Genomic DNA, 23,358 nt, shown 5'->3' with positions numbered 1-23,358 from the left:
GTGAGGAGACCCAGGCACCAACCTAGATCTGTCATTTTCAGCTGTCTGACCTTGTGCGTGTAAAACAACACTCTGGGCCTGTTTCCTTTTCAGGGAAAATAGTGGAATCAACGTCTTGACATTCAATGTCTTGAGAATTAAACAGTACTGCCTGAGAACCCAGCCCTCTACCTAGCACCCAGGAAGCCCTCAGGAGTGGTCACTGTCACTGGATGGGGACCAGGAGGTTCCCCCTGGGTGTGGTCTGGCGAAAGCCTCACCTTCCTGGCAGGATTAGGGTTCTGGGGCAGTCACGGTCCTGATGTCTACCCCACATCCCTGGCTGGCATCACTGCTCGTCCCCAGTTGAGCCTGACACAAACCAAAAGGCCATTTTTCTTCTTTTATTAGAATTTTTTCTTTTTTTTTTTGTTTTTCTCAAAATTTTTATCTAAAAACAAACCAAAAAAAAAAAAAAAAAAAAAAGAAAGAAAGAAGAAAAGAAAAACAACAAATTACCGGAAACTTCATGGTTCAAGTGGGGAGATGGGAGGAGGCGCATGGAGCTGAGGCTCCGAGCCTCTCCAGAAAAGTCCTCACCCTCGAAATGCCCTCTTTTGTGGGGAGAGCAAAGCCAGGGACAGCCCCCTCCATGCCCAGCCTCCGTCTGGAGAAGAGGGCAGAGTCACAGTGGTCCGGGGGCCAGAGGGGCTGGAGAGGGGCAGGGGCCGAAGGAGTCACAGGAAGTAGTCGGCCACGGGCTTTTTGGAGGGGATGCCTCGTGTCTCTTGGGGAGCGGCCTCAAAGATGATGAAATCTTTCTGGAGATGCTCATCCAGCTCCAAGATGGCTGCCACATTCCCACAACTGGAAGTGGGGTGGGGGCAGCAGTGTTAGAGAAGCAGGTCAGCCAAGATCCCCACCCCCGCCTTGACCTCCCGGCCTAGGCAGCTCACCGGTAGCAGTAGTTGGGTGCTGACCACACAGTGAGTACAGTCTCATTGAAGTGCCACTTGTAACCTTCCATCACCAGTTGGTGGGCACGACAGATCATGTCAATGTCGTTGGCTGCATTGAACTGGGCCACCACATCACTGCCAAATAGGTAGCCAGCCCCACGGGGGCTCACGCCCCAGCCTGTTGTGTCTAAAGCAAACAAAGGTAGGAATGGGGAGAGGGTGTCTTCAAGGAGCCACTAGTTGCCCTCAGCCCTTCGAAGGCGAGTAACCTCTCCCTCTCCCCTCTTGCCTGTGCAGCAAGAGTGCAGGTCCCAAATGTGTTCTGGGGGAGTCTAGGGGACAGGACGGCAAATGTTGAAGCAAACAAGCTCTAAAGAAGAATTTCCTCATAGTTGAAACCAGCTCAGAATCAGAGTGATCATGTAACTTACTGTCCAAACAGGTACAGAGGAGAGTGAAAGGAGGTGCTTAAAACAACCAGGTCCAAAAAGCACCTGTGACCCAGGGCGGCTCTGCCAGCGGCAGGGAGGCAGTCACAGGGCAGTCAGGCACAGCAGGGAGTGAGCGGGGGCTGGCTGTGTTACAGCAGAAGAGCCCTAGACTGGTACCAGGAGACCTGGCTTTCAATCTCAGCCCCGCTCCACAGTAGCTGGGGAAGGCTGCAAAATGAGGGGTCCTGAGGGCGATCATTCTCCAAGTTTGACCTCTGCAGAAGCCCCTTCACATTCAGGGAGCCAATAATTTTGTCCTCAACAAGCCTGAGCCATGACATACATGCCCAGCCCTGCCTCTAAGCTCAAAGCACTCAGCTACCCTCGCCCTCACCCCTCATCGAGGGTGCCAGCCAGTCGTCAGCCAAGCACGGACCCCAGTGAAGACCAACCCTGCTCTGCTCTTCCCCAAACTCACCTTCCCCGGCTGTCCCTTCAAGGCACTTGCTTTAACCACAGGACTCCCTCAATCTCTCAGCAAACTAAGAGTAGAGCCTCTGCCCTCACCTTCAGGGTCGGACCAGAGCAGGTCACACATGGGCCCGTCGTGAGGCACCTCTTGCTTTCGGTCAATTGTCCGGATCTGGTCCAGCGTCTGGATGGAGGGGGAAAGGCCCCCAGTGCACACAGAAGATCTACAGAGGAGAGCGAGACAGGTGGGAAGGGAGGCTGAGGCCCAGCGTCTCACCCATCCCTCCCGTCCCCAGGGTGCCTCGTGGTTGGCCTACCTTGCCATCAATGATGGCCGACAGGCTGAGGTAGTCAAAGATCTCAGTGCAGTAGCGCCACACGGTCACCGAGCCATATTTGCGCAGACACTCATCATAGAAGCCATAGACTTGGGTGATCTGACGACTCTCATGGTTGCCCCGGATCAGGGTGATGCGGTCAGGATAGCGAACCTGGAGGCAGCCACCGAGCCAGGCCTGGGGTCAAGGCTCTGTCTCCACTTCTAGATGTCCTCACATCTGCCAGCCCTGCTCCACCCTCATCACTACTGCCCTAGCCCAGACTTGTGTCATCTCTGCCTGAATCATATTGTATCCATCTCACAGGCTCCCAGTCCCTCCTCCAGAGAATGCAAAGCTGAACCCTCTCACAGCCCCTGCCCTCATCTACTACAAACCAAATGGCCTCTCCTTCATCCATGAGGTACAGACCAAGCCCTTAGCAAGACACTTAAAGTGCTTTGTCATCTAGCCCCTTATGCCCTCTCTCCCACCAATGGATAATGTATCCAGTTGAACTCAACTCCTCGCCATTTTCTGAACAAGGTGAGCCTCTACTCCCTCCCCTACAAGGCTGCCCCTCTGACCTCATCCTCCAGGGGCCCAACCAGATGCCCCCAAGTCAAGGAAAGCTTCTCTGACCACCTAAGCAGAATCTGTTGGTCACCAGCAGCACAGCTCAAGGGTTGGGGGTGGATGGAGCAGGAGATGAGGGCAGAAAGGATGCAGACAGGTCAGGCCTGAGGTGGCCCAGGTGTGGGCTCCAGAAGCCAGGGTCCCACCTTAAGTGCCAGCAGCAGGAGAAATGTTTCGACGCTGTAGAAACCACGATCCACAAAGTCCCCCATGAAGAGGTAGTTAGTCTCAGGGACGTCGCCACCTACCTGGCGGGGGTAGGTAGGAAGAAGGGTCTGCTTGGTCCTAAACTGTCCCCTACCCACTGTGGTGGCCCATTTCCAGTCAAGTTGAGGCCCTTCTTTCACAAAGGGCCCACCTAACTGGAGGCCTCTGGCCCCCACTCCACTCACCAAACTCAGAGCTCCCAATCTCAGTTAAAGGGGTCTCCTAGTCACCCCTACCCCAGATCACCCTCCCAGTGTTTTGCCACACTCACTCTGAACAGCTCCTTGAGGTCATAGAATTGTCCATGGATGTCGCCACATACCTAGAAAGGAGAAGGTAGGTTGAAACTCATAGTCCAAAAGTTTCTGCTGCTGGGGGCTGTCCTTCAAAACACCCACTGCTTTCAAAGATCCTTATCACTCTTGGGCTATGCCTCTACTTTTCAGGCCCCCAAATCTGCTCTCCCACAAGTTAGAGTCACCCTCCATCCCATACCGAGTGCCAGCTAGAGTGAGTGAGTGTGTGTGTGTGTGTTGTGTGTGTTGTGTGTGTGGGTGGGTGGGTGTGTGTGTGTGGTGGGTGTGTGTGTCTCTGTCTCTGTCTCAGTGGTGGAGCGCATGCCTAGCATGCACAAGATTCTGGGTTCAAACCTCAGTACCTCTGTTTAAAAAAAAAAAACATATAAATAAACCTAAAATTATCTCCCCTCATTAAGAAAAAAGAAAGAAACAAACAAAAAGACAAAAAACCCCACAAAACTATTCTTGGGCAAGAGCTAGAGCCAAGTCTTCCCAGCTGGACCTGCAGCTCCCAGAGGACCTGGCCCTTTCCTCTTCCTACTTCCCTCGAGGTACCCAGAATAAAGTCACCAACAACACAGAACACAGAGCAACACGTAGAATCCAATCACTTACCAAATTAAGAGTCCTTCTGCCCTGACCAAGAGCATCCCTCCAATGACTCCAAAGACCCTGCCCATAACAGCCACTTCTAGCAAAGATCCCTTGAAGATGAGGCTCCCAGAGATGAAGGGTAGACCCCGGATTCCACAAGACTAAGGAAAATGTCCTTGTGCCTAAAAGACCAAGCTAGGCAATGGAGGGACAGAGGGTACTCACTGTGACTGGCGAGTCCACCCTCTGCACGTTGCTCTCCTCCACCAAGATCTCTCTGGAGACAGGAGAAGACCACAGTCACCACAGCCGGGCCAGCCCAGCTCAATTTCTGACCTTCTTCTGGGGGGAGGGGAGGATATGAGGCCATCCTTGAACCTCTAGGGGGCAGGCTGGGGGACCCAGAACAGGCTGACCAGTCTCTCTGCTTGACACCCCTTGTGGTCCCCTCTGCTGCAAATAGGTCAAAACCCAAGCTCCTGCTCAGCATCCAGTCTTTCCAAGGAGTCTGGAACGTTCAGGGCCTTGATCCTCTCCGCCTCTCCCTTTTAGGCATCCAGCACTCACTCCTAGAAAACGGACCTCCTCCTCCTCTCCACAAAACAGACGGCGCCCTTGGCTGAGCTCTTACAGCCCCTCTCCCCGCAACAGGGGGCCTTCCCCCAGACTGTCCAAAGGCACAGGGGTGGTGCCCCGGCAGGCCAACCATCAGAGGCACCTTCAAAGTGATACACTATTGCCACTTTTCCATTATTCATGTAGAGCAAGTCTTTGTTCCTCCTTTCTACTTGCAGAGCAGCCTACTTCTACCTGAATGAACTTGACATGAAATCACTTGGTTGGTTACAGTAAGCAGCGCCACATTTTCAGATTTCATCCTTGATGACCACAGCATCAGTGAACACTCCAGTTCACACCATGCGCCAGGATGGCAGTAAGAATTCTGCATGGATGACGCAGGCAATCAAACCACCACCCTCAAAGGCAGGCACTGCGATAAGTCCCACGGCTCAGATGAAGAAACTGGCTGCGGGCACACAGGCAGGAACTGAACCAAGGCAGTGCGCTATGGAGTCTGGCTTTTATCAAGCTAGTCTGATGTGGGAGGCCCCAGGCACCTGCTCAGCCCTCGCTCTCTCTACCACTAATCCCCTCCCACTAGTCCAGGAATTCCCAGGCTCAGGGTGCTCTGTTTGACAGAGGCGGCTGCAGGGAGGTGAGCCATGGTTTCTGGGAATGGGAGGAGGTACTGGCAGTGGTCCAAGGGGCCAGACAGCAACCAGGCTCTCCCACCTGTACTGCACCTTGTGCTCAACTTCCTTCCACATCAACTGCTTATAACGACCTTTCGAATTGACTTGGGGAGGTCCTATTCATCTTCATCTGACAAAGAAACCAAGGCTTAGAGAGAAAAAAAAGGGGCAGGATTAAGGTCACAAACATGGAGAGTGACTGAATTGGAACTTAGAAGCCCAATTTCCTGAGAATTTATACCTTCTGCCCTTCCACAGACTCTGGGTGGAAACTCCCCCTTGGTGCCAGCAGGGCCTCAGCACGGTGTAGGAACCAGGCCCAGCTCCATCACCTGAGGTACACCATCGGCCATTTCAGAGCTCACACCTGCTCATATTCACTTCCACGACTAACACCGTCTTTAAGTTCCTACTTCTTAAAGTGCCACACTGCGTCCCTGATATGCAGAATCTCACTTGAGCTCTGTAATAATTTCAAAGACTAAGAGAAGTAGAGTTACTTGACAAAGATCATACTGTTTATAGATGACAAAGCTGGGATTCCCACTGAAGACCACTTGATTCAAAATCCGCTGCTCTTCTAACATGCTGATGTTTTCAGTAATAGGAGCAAGTTCAGCTCACACACTTCAGGCCTCTGTAGTTTCAAGGGTTTGGAGTCTCTGTACCCTTTGAGCAAGCCGAAGCTCTTGACACTACCAGCCTTGGCCTGGGCCACTGGTGGGACCCCAGGAGGCCATGGCCAGGTGCTAGAGTTGGTCCCCCCCTAGATTGGGCCTGGGATAACAGTGGCCACCTCAGGCCTGAGCCTAGTACCTCCTAGGCCCATCTCAGTTTCAACTGGGCAGGACCTTCCCACCCCTCTGTAGCTCCCTGCTGCCTCTCACAGAGCCTAAATGTCTGCCTGGCTGTCAGTGAGCCTGGAGTATAGTCAAAGACCTGGATCTGAAACCATCCTCCCCTCCAATCAGCCAGACATTATCTTCTCTGAGGCTCAGCTTCCTCTTCCATGAAATACTCACTCCTGCCCAACCTATTCCACAGAACTGCAAAGAGCAATGGAGACTGAATACATACATACTCTGAATACACTGTTATTCTGAAAACTCCACCACACTATCCAAGCATTAGCTATTATCACCAGAGCACTGATCCAGGCCCTGTGGAGGACATAAAACTTACGGGAAAAAGAATAGTGCCAAGCAGCAATAGGTCTGAGTTCCTAAAAATGCCAATCAAGACTGAAGGAGCAGGAATGACTAAAAACATCTCGGGGCTGGTCTAGCGAGGGAAATTTTCTTGACCTGGCAAAACATGGAAGAGCCACAGATGAGCATTTAAAGGGGGGCCTTGCCTGTTCACCAAACCCACGCAGGCCCTGTCTGATTGCTACAGGTCTGTGTGAGGCAAAGCTAAGTAGAAAGCCTGACAGATCCAAGTTGAGAACCCAGCTCTGTCACCTTCTCTCTGGGTGGCCTTGGTCAAGTCACTAGGCTTCTAGGAGTCGTAGCTTCCTGTTCCGTAAAATAGGGCAAATAATTCAAACGTCACAGAATTGAGGTCAGAAGGAAATGGATCTAACTTATTTGCCAGTACAAGGCCAGGCTAACAGTGGGCCTGTTGTTTAATAAATGTAGGGTAAATCTGCTGGCTCCTTTCCTACAACTCTCCAGCATGATGGGAGCCACAAACAGTTCCTCAGGAGGCAAACAACTGGTCTCCTCACTGTTGCCCACACATCTCAGGGCTCCACTTCTACTCATCCTACTGAAGGCCCGTTCTTACCAGGCCTGCTCCATGAGCTGCCCAAATTATTTTCATCTTTCAAGGCCACCTTCTCATATAAGCCTCGAATGACTTCAGTCCACATCAGCATTGCCCTCTTCCTACAAATAACAATAACACCTCAGAATTTGCCAAGCACTTGTATTTTACCAAAGCCTATGCTAAGCGCATCCCAAGCACCAACTTACCAACCCTTCACAACCATCTTCTTAAATACTATTACCCCCACTTTACAGATGACGAAACTCAGAGACTTCAAGATCACCAACAAAGCTAGCAAGTGGCAGAGCTGATTCTAACCTAGAGCCAACACATTCCAAAGCTTGGCTCTTAACCCCTACATCATCCTACACCCCACAGAACTCTGAGTTGGGCCTCCCTTCATACCTTGCTTAATTCTACCCTGGTACTATTCCTTAGGCTCCCACAATGAATATGAGAGTGATCCAACTCCACTTTCTTGCACTATGGCCTGAAAACGGACAGCTCACGGAGAACTGGCTTCAGGCTCTATCCTTTTAATTGCTGGTGACTCTGAAAATGAGAGCCTCACCTGTAAGATGGGGACAATTTCACCCACCTTTTAGGGTTGTTGTTGGAATTAAAAGAATTTTGTATACTACAGAGTCTTTAGTTTTTCTGCCTTGAACTCTTGTTCTTACTGACACTCCCTTTCATTCTTCAAGGCCTATGCCAAAGTTCAGTTCCTCCAAGGAACCTTCTGTCTCCCCACCCCAACTCCTGGCCACCCTCAGAAAGATAAGTTGTTTCCCTGAGCTTTCTAAGTACTTTCTATAAACTCTTTAACTCCACTGATAACAGATCATCTAATACTTCAAGTATCTTTACCCAGGTCTGTCTTCCCCCAACAGGCTGACTGCTCCTCAAGGGAAGTGGCCCTATTCCGCTCCTCTCTGGGAAAGTTTCCAGGATGAGCCAGGCCTAAGTTCTCAGTGGGGTTCGTCCCAAAACGGAACACCTGGGTAGTGGCCGAGCCTCGCTTCCTCAGGGCCACCGGGCTCACCTGGCCTTAGCGCACAGGGCCTTGACTTCGCTCTCCTTGATGAGCTCGCAGCGCCGCAGCTGCTCAATCTGCCGGTCCAGGTCGCTGATCTCCGCCATGGCCCACTCCCCCGGCGCGGGTCAGAGCCGGGGCCGCCGCCCCCTCCGCACCGCACAGGGGTCTCCTGGGAAGGGCGAAGACGAGCCCGCGGATCAGAGTGTCTGCAGGGGGCGCCAGGTCGAGGGGGGCAACTGGATTCTGGAGCTGGCCCGGCCCCCCCACTCCCTCCTCCCCTCACATCAGCCCCCGACCCCCAGCGTCCCAAGGCCTGGGCCGCCCCCCGCTAACTCCCGTCGAACACCGCGGGCCCGCGCTGAGGACGGTGGCCTAGAGGGGTCTCTGACTATTACCGCCGCTGCGACTCAGGTTCCGGCTCGGGCTCCCTGCCTTCCTCCTTCCCTCCGCTTTGGGCCGCCGCCACCGCCGCTTCTACTTCCGGCCCCGCCGCGGAAGCACAGGGAGATCAGTTCCGTCGCGCGCCGGATGTGGCGTCATACACACACTACCCCCTCCCACGCCGGGCCTTTACCCCACCCCTTCAAGCCTAAGAATAGAAATGAGCCCAAGGAACCGGATGTCGGTAATATGAGGGCGGAAGTGATTGTGGGTTAAGCCGATTGGGTCTGTGAGGGCTATTAAGGATCTCAGCCCAGCCCCCACCGCGTCTGAGTGAGGGCAGGTGGAACTGAACTGGGGCTCCGCCTTTAAGTTACACGTTTTTGTTTACCGGTGTTAGTCGTCCGCCCCCATTATAATCCCAGAGGGATGGGAATTTGTCCTGTTCACGCTTGCAGCCCCAGTGCTTACTTAGTACAAGGCCTGGCACGGTTGGTATACCTAAGTATTTGTTCAATGGGTGAAGGAACCCAGTTCAAATCTCTTTCCAGGGCCCCAGAGAAATCTTCCATGGAGGACCTCCGAAGTTCAAGGCGGAAAGGATTCCACCTTTCCCACACCAAGCCTATACCTGAGTCAACATGACCTCCCTGATTCCAGAATGGTCCCTTTGACACACCTCATTTGTTATTGTCTGCAGCTTTATTCCCTTTTTTAATAAGAGGAAACTGGCTGAAAGAGATTAAATAATTTGTTCATGGTTTCATAGCTAAGGATTTTGGGTTTGAATCAAGGTTGAAATTTGAACCCAGGAAAGCTGTGTTCTCAGTGCTAGTTTCTTCTCCTGCTGTCACTTAACTCTTTCCGGAGCTCACTTTGTTATTATAAACTTTACAATACACCCCAAACTGGCATCTGAAGTCCTCTGCTTCCCTAGTCTCTTGCTGCAGGCAGAGGAAGCGATTGGTTTTTAAGTAAACTTCGTGGTGTCTGATTCCTTTCGGAAAGTCCTTTCTGCTATCTTCTATTGACTCTCAACTTCTACTTGCTTTACTTCAGACTGTTTCAGAGAGCTGAGTGAGGTTAGGCACAGAAGTGAGGCCACACTAGGTATAGGTCTGATTTTTAATGTAGGCAACAGGTGCAACTGTGCAGAGAGAAGGAAAGGACCAAGTTTTTAAACTCCTAGAAGGTGCTAGGTTCCTCCTATGCAGATCACTATAGGGATTTAGTAGGTCCAGAGATCAAAAAGGTCAAGGTGCCTTTTTTTTTTCTAGAATGGAGCTCAGACAGGAAAGGGTCCGTATCAGGAAATTTGGGGGAGTTGCAGGGCCAACTACTTCTCTGGTTATGACTAGGATCTTTAATACCAGAAAAGATCTGGTGTAGCTACTGTTATACCTCATCCTGGGCAAATGGGGAAGGGTTCAAGGCATGGCATAGGTTAAGTGCAGGGCCCTCATTCTGGCTTCATGGAATGCAGAGGCCATAGAGGTTCAGTTCTTAACCTGGAACCTGAGCTTCACAGTTTGTGTGTATGTGTGTGTGCATCTGTTGCTGAGGGGGTTGTTAAGAGAGGAGGATTCTAGGTTCTTCAAGGGGTTCCACAGCCCAAAGTCTTAAGAAGACAGTTCTAATCACATCTCCTATTCAGATGAGAAGACAGACAGACAAGCTCAACAGTGTAGATTAAGGAGATATGCATTAATAACCTTGTTTCAACAAAAAAAACAGTGCCATCCCCAGCAAGAGAGCCTTAAGGACAAATTGGGAATAACAGCATCTATTCCTATAGAATACTTACTATGTTGCCTGGTTTATAGATTCAGGAAATCTTAGTTTTTGTCAGTGGCTCTTTTTTGTCATGGGGGCCTTCTACACCCATGAGTCCTGGACCTAAAAGTAAGGCTGAGGCTTCTTCTTCTGTGCTCTGCTACCTCCCTCAGCCCTCCTCTGCCCTAGACACCACAGACATGGACAACAGACTCCCCCTTAAATAGTTGTTTATTGGCAATACGCTGGAAAGGGTGATGGAGTTAGCGTACACAGACAACACCATGCACCAATGTCACCAGGGAGGCAAGAGTGACAGGAAAGAGCAGTCTGGAGCCCTGGGTGAGGCCTCCTCTCTTCAAGAGTGAGTGTGGGAGGGGGGGCAGCCTGGAGTGTTGAGGGGGCAGCCTCGGCTTGGCTTAGTAGGCGTGGTTAGAGATGAAGAGGGACTCGCTGGCTGCAGCCCCTGCCTTACCACTCGGGGTGTACTTTCCTTGGCAGGCGAGGCTGTTGGCCTAAGAGGGGAGAAGAGCCGGAGTGAGAAGGTCCCTTCTCAGAATCCCATCCACCCCGACCCCCAGCACCCTGCTGGCCTCCTGTCCCATCCTTACCAGGGCCCGCTTGACATATTCTTCCTGAGCAGCCTTCAGGTTCTCCTTCTTTCCCCCCCAGGTCTTCAGGGCAGAGGCCTGCAGGGCTCGGCCATAGGAGAAGGTCAGAGCCCATGGCTTCAGCAGGGGGCACTTGTTGATGGCGTTGAGGTTGATGGATGCCTCCTCCTCACTCTGGCCTCCAGATAAGAAGGTGATCCCTGTAGAACAACGGGTGAAATGGGGGAAGGGGCTGTAGTCAGAGACCCAGAGAATTGGTAGGACACCCTAGAAGCTGGCCTGGAAATCAGACCAAATGGACACAAGGATTATGAGTACAGTTATCTACCTCCCAGAGGTCAAGATGAGGGTGGGGGTCTCACCAGGGACAGCAGGCGGCACTGTGCGGCGCAGTGCCGTGACAGTTGCCATGGCAATCTCCTCATGAGAATATTTGTGGGTGCAGGCGTGGCCTGGGGTTACCATATTGGGCTTCAGCAAGGTGCCTTCCAGGTAGATGTGGTGGTCACTCAGAGCCTTGTAGACAGCAGCCAGCACCTAGAGCAGGGCAGGACCAAAGTGCGGTGGTATACAGTAGGGAGACAGGGGTCAGCCCCAAAGCCCTTGGCCCAGCTCCCCAGCCTACCACACTGCCACACTGCCCAGGCAGGCAGGCCGGCAACCTACCTTCTCAGTTACATACTGACAGCGTTTCAAGTCATGGTCCCCATCAGGGAGGATCTCGGGCTCCACGATGGGCACAATGCCATTCTGTGGGGTGAGGGACAGGGTAGCCATAAGGCCTCCTAACCCAGAGCCCCACCTACAGCTCTCCACAGCCATTGGCTAAGACCTTATCTCCGTAACGATAGAGACTCCTGGCTTCACACAGCCCTCAGCAGATTGTAGGAGATTAGGCATCTCTGCAGATCCACCCACACAATCCCTATTTAGCCCTTCTGCTCATAGAGCCCTCAAGTGTCCTCCACTGGCCCAAGCCTGATGCTTGGTGTGGATCCAGAGCAGTTGCCTTGGGGGAGGTGGGTATCCTGGCAGATGGGTGGCAGGCTAGATGGCACTCTGGAATGGAATGAGGTAGGAAGTGGTCCGTTGGGGACCCGCAGGCCCACCTGCTGGCAGATGCTGGCATAACGGGCCAGGACATTGGCGTTTTCCATGATGGCGAGGGAGGAGGGGGTGTGCTCCCCGATCTTCAGCACACAGCGCCACTTGGCAAAGTCAGCTCCGTCCTTCTTGTACTGGGCACAGCGCTCAGACAGCCCATCCAGCCCTAGAGAGGGGATGGAGGGGTTAAAGCATGGCAGAGGAGGGGGCAGGTGGTTCCCACCACCCGGGGCATCCAAAAGGGTACCAACCTGGGTAGGCTGGTTGGTAGGGCTGGGAGCTATACGTTTCTCACCTTGGGTGGTCGTCTCGCCGTTTGTTCCTGCCAGGGGTACCACACCCTTGTCTACCTGTTGGGGTGGGGAGTGACAACAAAGTACAAGGAAGTGATCTCTAGTACCCTTTTCTCTTCTACAATTCTGCCCAACTTTATTTCCTCTCTTAAATGTCTTTCCTGGTTTGCAAATGTTTTACTGAGTCATAGTATCCGATCCTATAAGGCTGGATACACAGAGAGCTTGGGCTCCTACCACTTACTAACCCTGTGGGCAAAACACGTCACAGCCTTGAGCTTCTGGTTTTTCATTTGTATAGGGAGGATTCACACCTGGCTCTTATGAGCAAAGGATTAAAAGAACTATGCCGGTACCCATAAGTTTCTAACTTTTCTTACACACAATTTGGAGGTGATCTGGGGAAGACTCCACCCAAGTCCCCAGACTCCCAACCCAAAGTTCATCCTCCAGCCTGGTACGCTGGATTTCTTTCCCCCAGCTCCATCTCACATCTTACATCCTGAGGTCCAGCCCCCTCACCTTGATGCCCACAACACCACCCTTGGTTTTGATAACTTGGGGGAAGGGACGCCCATCATCTGCCTTCTGGTAGAGTGTCTCATGGAAGAGGATGACGCCACCAATGCAGGGGTTCACGCGGTCGTCGGCTGTCAGCAGCAGCTGGCGGTAGAAGCGCCGGTTCTCCTCGGTGTTCTCAGTGCCGATGGACTGCAGTCGCTTGGCAATGCTCCCTGAAGGGAAGCATCACATGGGGATGAAGGGATCGGCCTATCACCCCTAACTCTGGGCCCTCCTCCCACTGTGTCCTGCCCGCACCGGTGGACTCATCTGCAGCCAGGATGCCCTTGCCCGGAGCCACGATGCGGTGAGCAATGTCAGAGAGCTCCTTCTTCTGCTCTGGGGTCAGTGCTGGGTATTGGTGGGGCATGGTGCCTGTCGGTTCCTGGGCAGAGGAGACAGATGGGGGAGGACTAGTCAGCAGGGTCTTCCCGTGGTCTCCCAACAAGCAGGGCCCCTTGCCTGGAGGTCAGGGCCAAGGTTCCCTACCTCTCTGCCCCACACCTGGCAGGTCTTGGGGCACTTCCTGCCCCCAGCTCTCCCCTACATCCGACTTCCCTATACTAGGCCTGCCTCCTGTACCTTTCCTAACTCTGTTGCTGGGTGTTGCCCAGCTGAGGGTGGGGCTGTATACTGGCATCTGGGGTAAAGGAATAGGCCAAAGCCATGGACAGGCAGGTCATGTGGAAGCTGGACCCTTCTGGCTTGCGCTCTGCCATGGGGTCACCTTGCCTGGAAGCAAAATCAAACCAGAGTAGTTTAGAATTAGAGGTTGGGTAAGGCAGAGGGCCCAACCCCCTCACCCAAAAGAAGCCAGAAAAGGGAAGAAGTCTGTGCTTCAAGCCACACAGCAAACAAACCAGGGGCCAGATCTGAGATTACAACCCAGATCTTCTGACTGCCACAGGAGTGTTCCTTCCAATCCACCCAAGACCCCACGGCTGGCCCAGGCTCCATGACCTCAAGGACACCCCAAGGTCAGACTCTCCCCCCGGGGTGGGGGGAGGGTGCTAGGAAAAGGGTGTTAGGAAAAAGGTAGGAGGGTAATCAGAAGCCCAGAAAGGGGCAGCAGAGGAAGCCTAGCCCGAGGTGGAGGACAGGGGTGAGTTTTGCCGTTCTCACTGCTCAGACAGGGTTAAGAGTGTGGCGGAGAGGCAAGCACCCCACCCCTTCCCCTGAAAAATGCTAAGGTCTGCTCCACAGCTGCAGCTGTTCCGGGCTCAGAATCAAGGTCACCCGATAAGAAAAAACAGGCAAAGTGTTAATGGGGCATCAGGCGCTGCCAAGGGGTTTCCCTTCCTCGCCAGGGCCACCCGTCTCCCAGGACAGGGACCAACCAACCCGCTTTCGGGAACCCTGAGAGAGTATATGAGCTGCCTCTTAGGATCCCTGTAGAGGCAAAGGGCCATAACAAGGGTCCTAGCAAGAGAAGGGGAGGGGGAATGGCCGTTCATCTCCTTCTGCTTCCTCCCGGCAGTGACTCAGCGCGGAGCGGCCGCTGCATTGCGTAGCAAACCAAGGGAGCTCAAGCTGAAAGAGTTGGGGAGTCTAGTCTGGGAGAATACGCGTGGGTGGTGGTGGAAGTGAGAGATGCTGGGGCCGAGTGGGGGGCTCGGCGCCGACACCCACCCCATCACTGCCCCCAGGACCCTGCTCCATGACGCTCTCCCTGACCTTCGCACGTGGCGAGGGGCGCTCACCTGGCACAAGAGAGGGGCGGGTTGGCGGGGTGCAGCGGTGGAGGACCGCGGGTTGGCGAGTGGACTGAGGGAGCGAACGCGGCAGTCGTCACCAGGACTCTGGTTCTGCGGCGCGTTCCAAGCGGAACGCAGCCTATTCAGCTCCCGAGAGGGGGGCGCAGGGGGGCGGGCGTAGGTGGTGCCCCGCCTTATAAAGTCACCGCTCCACCCTCGGCAGGGTTTTTCCCTTCGCAGGGGGCGGGAGGCTCCCCGGCGTCCAATAGCAGACGAGGAACTAGGAGAGAGGCCGTCCCCCGAAAGGCGAAGCCCGGAGGCGGCGCTTGGGCTGGGACAGATCCCCGAGAACACGATCCCTCCCCACCGTCGCCCTCGGACGTGACTCGGGCCACATCCCGCGGGTCGTCTGGGCCCTCCCCTCCCTCTCTCCTCTTCTCCCCGACCCTCCCCAACCCCGCCCCGGCCTGGCATACTCTGGGGCTCTGTGACTCAGCCGATTTTTGGCGCCGGGAGAGATGGGGATGGGGGTGGGTTGAGTGAGGGAAAAGCGGGTGGCGGAGCCCGAAAAGACAGAGGCTCAGCTTCCCTCCGCAGGCGCAGCGGTCCTGGGCAGCCCCAGCTTCCGGCCGCGCTGAGGCAGCGTGTCACATTGTAACCAAATCCAGAGGCCAGGCGACTGCGGGCCGCGTCTGAAGAGAGGCGGAGGAAAGGGCGGCGAGGGCACTAACGGAGAGCGCAAGAAGGCGGCCGGGGCTGGCAGGGGGCGGAGGCGAGGCGGCAGCGGTTCCGGATGTACTGCCGGGCCGCTACCCCCACCGCATCTGCGCCGCATCCTGGCGGGTCGGACTCGCGGGACAGGGAGGATTAGCCTCGCCCACGCGTGCGCACGCGCCCGCTCCCCCGGGCCGCCAGCAAAAGCCAGACCCAGCGAAAACTGGCTGTCCACCCCTCCGACCAACCAAACCTGGGGATGCGCGGCCAGAGTCCTGACTTCCCTCTCCAAAATAAAACCCGTCCCTGAGCTGTAAGCCTCCCAGATACTTTCCGAGCCCCTCATCCTACCGGCCAGGTCCCCCTTCCTAGTCATGACGCCTTTAGCCCACCCCAACCCCGGCTCTATCCTGCTGGTGCCCACCTGCAAGGAGGCTGAAGGAGCGGACAGAGCCTGGTCAGCAGCGAGTGAGCCAGACCACACCCGGGCTGGTTATAAGGCAGCTCCGGCCCTCCCTCCAACAAGTGTCCCCGACCTTCTCCCGTGACCCCTGCCCTTTCCTCACCACAGATTGCCTGGCAGGGACCTATATTTAGGGAAACCTGAAGCCCCTGACATTCACGCCAGCGTGGGGCCTAAAGTGAAGGAAGAGGGAGGAAGCTGTGGGCCTGCCTACTTTGGGGTGAGGGGGAGGGCCCCCTCCCCACTCACCTGCTCGTCAGAGACGCTTTTCCTTGGAAATCCAGACTGAAGCCCGCAAAAGTTTGTCAAGGGAAATAAATCTTTGGACAGGGGTCTGTGAGGAGGGAAGGAGGGGTAGGGGGACTCAGATCTGTGGCCCTCCCTGCCTCCTTTTCTGATCTCCTCTGCTCCTGACTCTGGGCCAGGACCTGGGCTATTGTGATCCTCTGAAGCCTGCTTCTTTAGAGGGAGAGCAGATGCAGGCACTACACTCGCACCTCAAAATAACCCAGTCCATGGACAGGGTGTGGCTGGGGTACCCAACATCCTGATTCTCAAGGCCCAAGTTTCTCCCATAATGCTGCCTGTGGGGAGCAGTGTCCCCCACTCTCACCTTCAAACACAATCATTTACTTGGGGAGGAGGAGAGGAGGGCAGGGGCACCTGCCGAAGCACTAGCCCCTCTGTCTTCTGGCCTTCCAAAGGGGCTGCCGTCCAGCCAGCCAAGGGCTCTCTGAGTCTCGCTCTGCTGGGAGCCAGGCTCTCCGCTGCTGGTTCCCAGGCTGCTGAGCTGGGCAGGCCATTTGTGGTTCCAGTGGCCTGGAGAAAGGTGTCCTGAGGCCCCTCAGGGAACAGGGCATGTGGGCCCCGGGGGCTGGCCGCTCCCCAAGGGGCAGGGACACTGGGTCATCATCGGAGCTTGATCTCAAAGCAGAGACAGTTGAGGCTCTGGCAGTCAGGAAGTTGGCACGCACAGGCACAGTCGCAGAGCGGGCAGCAGCGAGGGCAGCGAGGGGCCCAATCCTGGGGGAGAGGAGAATGGGGTGAGGGAGGTGGGCACAAGGAAGGGGACCAGAGCCTGCAGCTGTTTCCTTCTCAAGGGAGAAGAGAACAGAGAGGCCTGGAAAGTCCCATTTGCCCAGTGGATCATAGGGTACCATCCATCATTCTTGGGAACAAATCAATTCCCTAAGCTATTGAGAAATCAGCAAGGAGGCAATGTTCCTAACAGCTGGGTTCAGGAGGTAGAAGAAATCATTCAGGGGAGGTGTCTTCCTTTCTTCTCATTTTATAGATGAGACTGAGGACCAGAGATCAGCTGACCCTTTAGGTCCCAATGTTCAGCTCAAAGATGGTTCTACTACATATATCCTTGTGGCCTCATGCAGCTGAAAGTCAGTAGACCAGGAAAGCACACACTCTCTCTGTCCATGATGAAAATAACGTGTCGGTTTTGTGGATTTCTTCCTTGGCCTGAGGCCAAACTGCTGGATCTCATTTGTCTTTCATTTCTGAGCACCTACTCTGTGCAAGGCACAGACTGCATTCATGAATGATTTTTAAAACTCTAGTTTTCTTTGAAAATTGTAATTTGGCATATTTAATTTGTTAAATGTTTAAAAGGAGTTACATCTCTTATTTATCAGAACCTGGAGTAGGGGGCCTGTTTACAAAAGAGGGAATGGAGTTTCAGAGAGGGGAGTGAGTGCCCAAAGAACTACAACTAGGGAATAGTGCTGGGATGGGCCTGGGCCTGCCTGCTTCCAGTCCTGAGATTCCCCCATGACCCCACTGCTTCCCAGGGCCACGGGTATCAGCTTCTTTCTGGGTCTGCTAGGGCAGGGACAGTTCATCTCCTGTCTCCACTGAGCTGCCAGGGGGCTTGGGCTCAGCAGATATCTGAGATAAAAGAAGACTGTTGAATCAATGAATCAATCAAAGCATATCATTTTTCTCCTCTTTAGGCAAAGAAGAAAGAAGAGGGCATCTCAGCTCCCAGAGAAACAGGAGGTCTGTCTCTCAGAGAAAAGGAACAGCATGTCCTTAGAGACAGGGAGAACCGGTCCACTCCAACCCACTCCTCTTCTGCCCTGGGACAGGGATGATCTGTAACTGCTTCAGGCATGGACTGGAGTCAGGCCAAGTGGCTGGAGTGGGACACACCCAGTATGTGTGACAGAAGATTGGCTCCTTGAGGCCTGGGGCAGAGCTAGTGACAGTCACAGTTGCACAGCTCAATCAGACACCGGGCCAAGCCAGGAATAGGGGAATGACCTTTAAGAACAGCTGATGTTTCGGGGTGTGGTGTCAGATGACCAGTGAGATCAGCTTCACTAGGGGCTCCAGTGAGGGGAGAGGATCCACTACTGCCAAAAGAACTGTGTCTCAAGGACGCGCGAGAAGTAGCATGGTGGAAGGAGGCAATGGGGTGGTTTCCTTGTGTTTGATGGGGGTGTGGGCTGGAGTGTCTCTGGAGAGTCCCAGGCTGGGGCTGAAGTCAGCACTGTGGGTATTTGGAGGACCACACTGTTATCCTGTGTGCAGAACTGAGTGCTGAGAGAGGCTCCACTGCCCTCACTTCACAGAAGCGGGTATTAAAAGCATTTCTTGGCTCTGTCAGCTGGAAAGGTTTGGAGCTAGTCATTAATAACTCGCTAATGGATATCTCCAGTGGCTTCTGGAAGGAATCTGCTTTTTAAGTACATTTAACAAGGGCTCCATGTGACTGTTAACCCTGGTGTTTCTCTAGGCTCTGCAGTTTTTCACTCCCATTTCTTTCACTTTGAGATTGTGAAGACCAGTCTTTACTGTTTGGCACTCAGGCTTGGGTTTCAGTCTAATTCAGGCCCAGGTTTGGCTAGTTCATGTTTTGATCCTCAGTTTCCTCATCTCTGAAACAAATATAACGCCCACTTTACAAGGTTATTGTGGGGAACGAATGGAAAGAACGAAGCACAAGCCTGGTACGTAGTGAGCTCTTGCCATAGCTCTCTTTCCCTGCAGCAGTAGGTCTTAACCCTGGTGTGCATCAGAATCGTGTAAGAACTTGTTAAAAATTCACAAAGTCCAATCCCATTCCAGATCTACAGGGCATGGGGCCTGGATGCCTGGCTTTTCAGTTGTAGCCTCATACCTGATTCTGATCACACACAGGGCTGAAAACCAACTGTTGCACTAAATCACATCGTTTCTCACACACAATTGTCATTGCCTTCTGTTTCTCTTTGTCCTTCACCGGAACGTGAGCCCCGTGAGGGCTGGGGCCATGTCTACCTTGCTTCTGCTGCACCCCCAGGGCCCAGCACAGTGCCACCACAGTGACTCTATAAATCTTTGGTAAGTGAATAAATAAGTGAATGAATGGATGAATTAGATCCTCGCAACACACTGTGAAAGAAGTACAGCAGGCAGGTTTCTCCCCCAAAGAGAAAGAGAAACCTGGATTTGTGTCCTGACCCAGGCTTTAGGCAGGTCACACTGTCCGCCACAGTTTCTCCAGCTACAAAGGAGGCAAGAGCTTTGGAATATTTGTGGTTGTTTTGTGGTCGTTATTGTTACTAGAAGGAAACTGAAGAACACAGAGACCTCACTGTGCTTTGTGGAAAGACAGCTCAAGGACAGAATGACCCTGCTCACCATTCACCATTCTAGAATCCTTCCTGGCTCTGGCAGAAGCCGGGTAGGACCAGGCCCTGAGGTCTCTGGGTCTGGACATCCCAGCAAACTGGAGGAGGTGGGAGGAGCCAGTCCCTCCTGACAGTGCACCTGACTCTCAAGGAGAAAAAAAGGCCTCTGACAATTTCCTCTCCATGGACAGAAAGTGAAGGGAGTGGCATCCCCAGGACATGGGGCCAGAAATTATTTTGTAATTGAGCATTTCCAGGGTTGTCTTCTTTTTCCCCTCTGTCCCCTTAACCTCAGCCCTGGGTCCCATCTCCCGGCTTCTCCTGAGAAACCAGAAGCAGATTATCTGAAAGAGGAGAGCTCCTTGCCCCATAATTTATTTTGAAACTCAAAACATCTTGCAGGGATTTGCAACTGCAGTCGGCCTGAATTATGAGTCTGCTTGGTCTTTTCCCCTCACTCTTCCCTCCCCAGGGAAGGTCCCCACTTCAAGGGGAGGTGCTTTGCTGTCTAAATCTCTGAGCCCAAAATAATCACAGCCTAGGAAGGTGGTCAATTACATTTAACATCTTTAAAGCCACAAATGCAAAAATGGCCTGTCCTCTGCGAGCCAGGCTTCTCCCTGAGGGTTCTGTTTCAACACACCATGGAGCAATTTGCTAAGCAAGACTCTACTGTGGAATGCAGGAGAAGTGACTAAACTTTCCCGAGCTAATTTATTCCCTTGCAAAAGGAGGATTAAAAACATGGATAGGTAGCCATGGTGTGATGGCAAGTTAAAAAGGGGCAAGTAGCAGTTGTGATGAAATAGTGTATGTGGTATATATGGTATGAATACATTTTTATCAATAATAGAATACAACTGATTTTACAGTGATAGCAATAGTACAGTATGTATGTTTATATATGAGGGGCATACACAAAACACAGCAACCTTGGTTAGAGCTGGTTTGTAAAGTGACTTGTACTTTCTATGTATTTCCACATGCACACTTTGCAATCAATGCTCTTTGAAATCTGGAATAAAAATGTATAGGCTTTTAAAAATACTCAGGGGCTGTTAACAAAGTAGCCCAGTATCTAGAACATTGTATTCACTCAGCCAACAGAAGGAGCTCTGTGAGGGGCTCTGTTTATTCTTTTAACTACCACTTTCAGAAGTGCTTATGTGCCCGACAGGTTACACACATTACCTTTCTCAAGCTGCCACCCTATTTTCTTTTCTCCAAGTAGCTTTCATTACCAGAAAGTATTGGATATGTTGTTTATGTTGTTTTTGGCTGTCTCCAGTGGACCCAGTACCTGGAACTGTGCCCTGCCTAGAATAGGTGCTCAGTAATAAATGTTGAACCAAAAAAAATGAATGCACAGATGGTACAAAGATCAGGGCTCAGGGGCCAGTGGCCAGGATGAGAACTCACAGCTTCGGAGGGCTGGGGGCAGCAGGCATCCAGGTAGTGGGCTGGGCTGGGCAGAGGGAAGTCGAAGGCTTCTGCACAGGTCCAGCAACAGTCTTGGGGCCTGGAGGCGCCTTGCTTCCTGCAGGGGGAACTGCAGTCTGTGCAGCCCTGGGCCTAGGAGATCGCAAGGCTCAGGATCTAGACCAGGCAGCAGATAGGGACAGCCAAGTCTTGGCTTTTGGGAGAGGGGCAGGAGAAGGTTCAGCTGGGGACAGGAAGGAAGGAAAGGGATAGATGGGGGGACTAAATGGCAAAGGTGTCTCAGGGTACTGGCCTGCAGATGAGGGGACAAGTTGACCAGGTTCTTCTTCCCCAGGGCCCACCCTGCAGTCCCCACCAGGCCCCTCACCAGCAGGCAGTGCCTAGTCAGCAGCACTAGGCCCAGCAGCAACAGATAGATGCCCACAGCGATGACGACGATGGCGGGGATGGGGAGCAGCAGGGAGGGACTGCTGACGGGAGCCGGGGTTGGATTCCACGGGCTAGAGGAGGCCTGGACAGCACAGGAGGAAGGGGTGACAAGGTGGTGGAGAGGGGCTGCAGGAACACAGAAATACCAGGAGGAACACTGGAGGTAACTGGGAAAAGGGGAGGAACAGCCAGCAGGTGGTGGGGAGAGAGTCAACAGGACTACACTGTCTTGTCCCCAAACCTTTCTTTTCCCTTTTTATCCTGATCTTAGCACCATCAAGGACCTGTTAGTTGTTCAAAACTTTTCCAAGACTTACTGATCTTCCTTTTGGAATGCCTCTCCAAACAGATCTATTGTCTCTGATTCCACTGCACTACTTTACCATCCCTCAGCCTGCAGTACTGGCCCCTGTCTTGCAGCCTGCAGTTGTGCCCCTTTCCACACCAGCTGTCCTTGTGTAGCCCTCCCTCCCTTACAATCCATCAATGGCTCCCACTGACTCAGCCCAAACTTCTTATCAAAGTGACAAAGTCCTCAATCTAGCCCTGCCTTCCTCTCCCTCCCTTTCCCTCTACACTCCAGCCATAATGAAGTCCTAGCAGTTCCCCAAATGCCCTATCCTCTCTCTCATGCCCACATCTCTCCCCATGCCTGTCTCCTGTCGGGATGCCTTTTCTCAACTACTTGGCCAACTCCTCATCATTGTAGGAACAGTGAAATGTGCCCTCCCGTGGGAAGGCCGCTGCCCTTGCATTCTCTTTCTCACAACTCTTGTCCTGAGCTGGAAGGGTCTAAGTTGTGTAAAGAGTCCCCTCTCCAGTCCGGGCTCGGGCTTGAAGGCAGTCAAAGTCAGGATGAGCTGAGGGCGCTCAGGGGGTCGCTTCAGAGAGGGGTAAGGGGCCTAGGACTCACGTCCATGGGGCGGGACAGCGCCGGTCAGTTCAGGAGCTACAGAGGAGAGAAAGTCCTGAGTCTCAGAGACTGAGAGGGGCCATTAGGGTGGGGTGCCCATTCTCCTCCTCCCATTTCCCGTTTGGGGAAACTGAGGCCCAAAGATGGTCCCTGGTCCCGACAGTGGAGATCGGGGTTCGGGGATGCCGGGCAGGGCCTCCTTCGAAGGCCCCAGCCCGACCCAAGCCACACCCCTCCGTTGTCCCCAAATCCCAGGCTCCCTCCATAGACTATTCCCATCACCTGCACTCACGGGGCCACAGGCAGTTCACGGATTCCGCGCGGCGCTTGGGCCAATCCGCCGCGGCCGCACCTCACAGAAACCTCCCGCTAGTTCTCGTTGTTGCCATGGGGATCAGAGCGCCGCTCCTACGGCGGCCGCCGAGACCCAAAACTGCTTCTGCCCGCCTCGCTTCTCATTCCCGAGCCTCTGCGGCCATCAGCTCTTCTTAGTCGCGGTCCTCTCGGCTTTCCCGTAGTTACCGAGTAGAAATGGTGCATTCCTGCCGTTACCCGCCTCGGTCGGATCCTCATCATCTTTGGGTCCTGCGGGGCTACAAGGGGAAGACTGAACCCCCAGGCTACACCAACCACCAAACGGCTGTGTGACTTGGGCCAAGTCACTGTGACCCACTGACTCCGTTTTCTCCTTTGTAAACAGGGAAACTCCTGCCTTCCAGGGATGTTGAAAAATTTAGAGCTACTTGTTAATCATATAGAATTATCCTCAATATTTTTTCAAGCTGTCCCCATTCATTTTTATTGACAGTGCCCAAATTTAAGTTTCATCATCTAATCCCTTCAACATTCACATCACTGTCGGAGTGATTCCCTCCCACCCACATCAGATCTTGGTCCTTTTCTATTTTAAAAGCCCGAAGGCTCCCCATTCCAGGATACAGTTCAAATGCTTTAGCCCACTGTCCACACCATCCACCCTGGGCCCTGCTTAACTTACATTAGTTCATTCACAATGTATCCCACAGGATGCCAAGCACCACTCTAGGCTTTGGGAACTCTGATGGAGAATAAGGCAGACAATTTCCTGCCCTCAAGTTGCTTATATTCCACTGGGGGAAGAGGATCAGGTAACATGTAAACAAATAAGATTGTTTTGTGCCCCATCGGTTCTTTCAAGTTTCCACTATAGGATCTGTTCAAGGTTTCTGAACCAGTGCATAGGGTTTCACAGCTCGACTCCTTTGCAGATGCTGTTCCCTCTGCCTAGAACACCCTTCCTGTCTCCCCTCCTCCTTCCTCATCCTTTGATCCACTGCTCGGTTTTGCCTCAGGGAGGTCTTCCTGGCTGCCTCAGGCAGAGGTGGCTGCATTGAACACCATGTACATACCTTCTAACACTTATCACAA

The 23,358-nt window shown here is 53.3% G+C and overlaps 3 protein-coding genes across 8 annotated transcripts; all 3 read right to left on the bottom strand.

Moving 5' to 3' along the window:
* Positions 1-419: 419 nt before the first annotated feature.
* Positions 420-8,478, bottom strand: PPP4C (protein phosphatase 4 catalytic subunit). The gene is given in 10 exon segments (XM_032460513.1): positions 420-846; positions 936-1,125; positions 1,937-2,048; positions 2,050-2,064; positions 2,158-2,331; positions 2,940-3,041; positions 3,272-3,322; positions 4,119-4,170; positions 7,956-8,118; positions 8,345-8,478. Coding segments are annotated over 9 exon segments (924 nt in total). The 5' UTR covers positions 8,054-8,118; positions 8,345-8,478; the 3' UTR covers positions 420-716.
* A 1,838-nt stretch (positions 8,479-10,316) lies between these two features.
* ALDOA (aldolase, fructose-bisphosphate A) lies at positions 10,317-15,659 on the bottom strand. 2 transcript variants are annotated; one of them, XM_032460494.1, is made up of 9 exons: positions 15,505-15,659; positions 12,931-13,057; positions 12,634-12,845; positions 12,114-12,168; positions 11,824-11,984; positions 11,381-11,464; positions 11,077-11,251; positions 10,715-10,914; positions 10,317-10,618 (listed from the first exon to the last, which is right to left on the bottom strand). In XM_032460494.1, exons 2-9 carry the CDS (start codon positions 13,040-13,042, stop codon positions 10,523-10,525), a joined length of 1,095 nt encoding a protein of 364 aa, XP_032316385.1. In that variant the 5' UTR covers positions 13,043-13,057; positions 15,505-15,659; the 3' UTR covers positions 10,317-10,522. The 2 variants fall into 2 exon arrangements, with proteins under 2 accessions (XP_032316385.1, XP_032316386.1); XM_032460495.1 differs by lacking the exon at positions 15,505-15,659 and adding an exon at positions 14,373-14,636.
* A 133-nt stretch (positions 15,660-15,792) lies between these two features.
* On the bottom strand, positions 15,793-22,761 carry LOC116657562 (uncharaterized LOC112694756 homolog). Of its 5 annotated transcripts, XR_004312701.1 has the most exons (6): positions 22,244-22,524; positions 21,952-21,987; positions 20,977-21,120; positions 20,589-20,741; positions 16,177-16,566; positions 15,793-15,877 (listed from the first exon to the last, which is right to left on the bottom strand). XR_004312701.1 is itself a non-coding variant. In XM_032460507.1 (5 exons), exons 2-5 carry the CDS (start codon positions 21,955-21,957, stop codon positions 16,453-16,455), a joined length of 417 nt encoding a protein of 138 aa, XP_032316398.1. In that variant the 5' UTR covers positions 21,958-21,987; positions 22,244-22,761; the 3' UTR covers positions 16,158-16,452. The 5 variants fall into 5 exon arrangements, 4 of the variants coding, with proteins under 4 accessions (XP_032316398.1, XP_032316399.1, XP_032316402.1 ...); XM_032460507.1 differs by lacking the exon at positions 15,793-15,877 and having other exon boundaries at positions 16,158-16,566; positions 22,244-22,761; XM_032460508.1 differs by lacking the exon at positions 15,793-15,877 and having other exon boundaries at positions 16,158-16,566; positions 22,234-22,526.
* Positions 22,762-23,358: the final 597 nt, after the last annotated feature.

This window comes from Camelus ferus, chromosome 18, assembly GCF_009834535.1.
Source record: "Camelus ferus isolate YT-003-E chromosome 18, BCGSAC_Cfer_1.0, whole genome shotgun sequence".
Lineage (NCBI taxonomy): Eukaryota > Metazoa > Chordata > Mammalia > Artiodactyla > Camelidae > Camelus > Camelus ferus.
This window is presented reverse-complemented; position numbering and strand designations above follow the sequence as displayed.

Coding starts and splice junctions, on each gene's coding strand:
- ALDOA (XM_032460494.1), bottom strand. CDS start 13,042: ATGCCCCACCAATACCCAGCACTGACCCCAGAGCAGAAGAAGGAGCTC. Junction 11,985..12,113: donor CGGCGAGACGACCACCCAAG/GTGAGAAACGTA, acceptor TCCCCTCTCTAG/GGCTGGATGGGCTGTCTGAG. Junction 10,619..10,714: donor AATATGTCAAGCGGGCCCTG/GTAAGGATGGGA, acceptor CTCCCCTCTTAG/GCCAACAGCCTCGCCTGCCA.
- LOC116657562 (XM_032460507.1), bottom strand. Junction 20,742..20,976: donor TGACTAGGCACTGCCTGCTG/GTGAGGGGCCTG, acceptor GCGATCTCCTAG/GCCCAGGGCTGCACAGACTG. Junction 16,567..20,588: donor GCCCCCAGCCCTCCGAAGCT/GTGAGTTCTCAT, acceptor CCTCTCCCCCAG/GATTGGGCCCCTCGCTGCCC.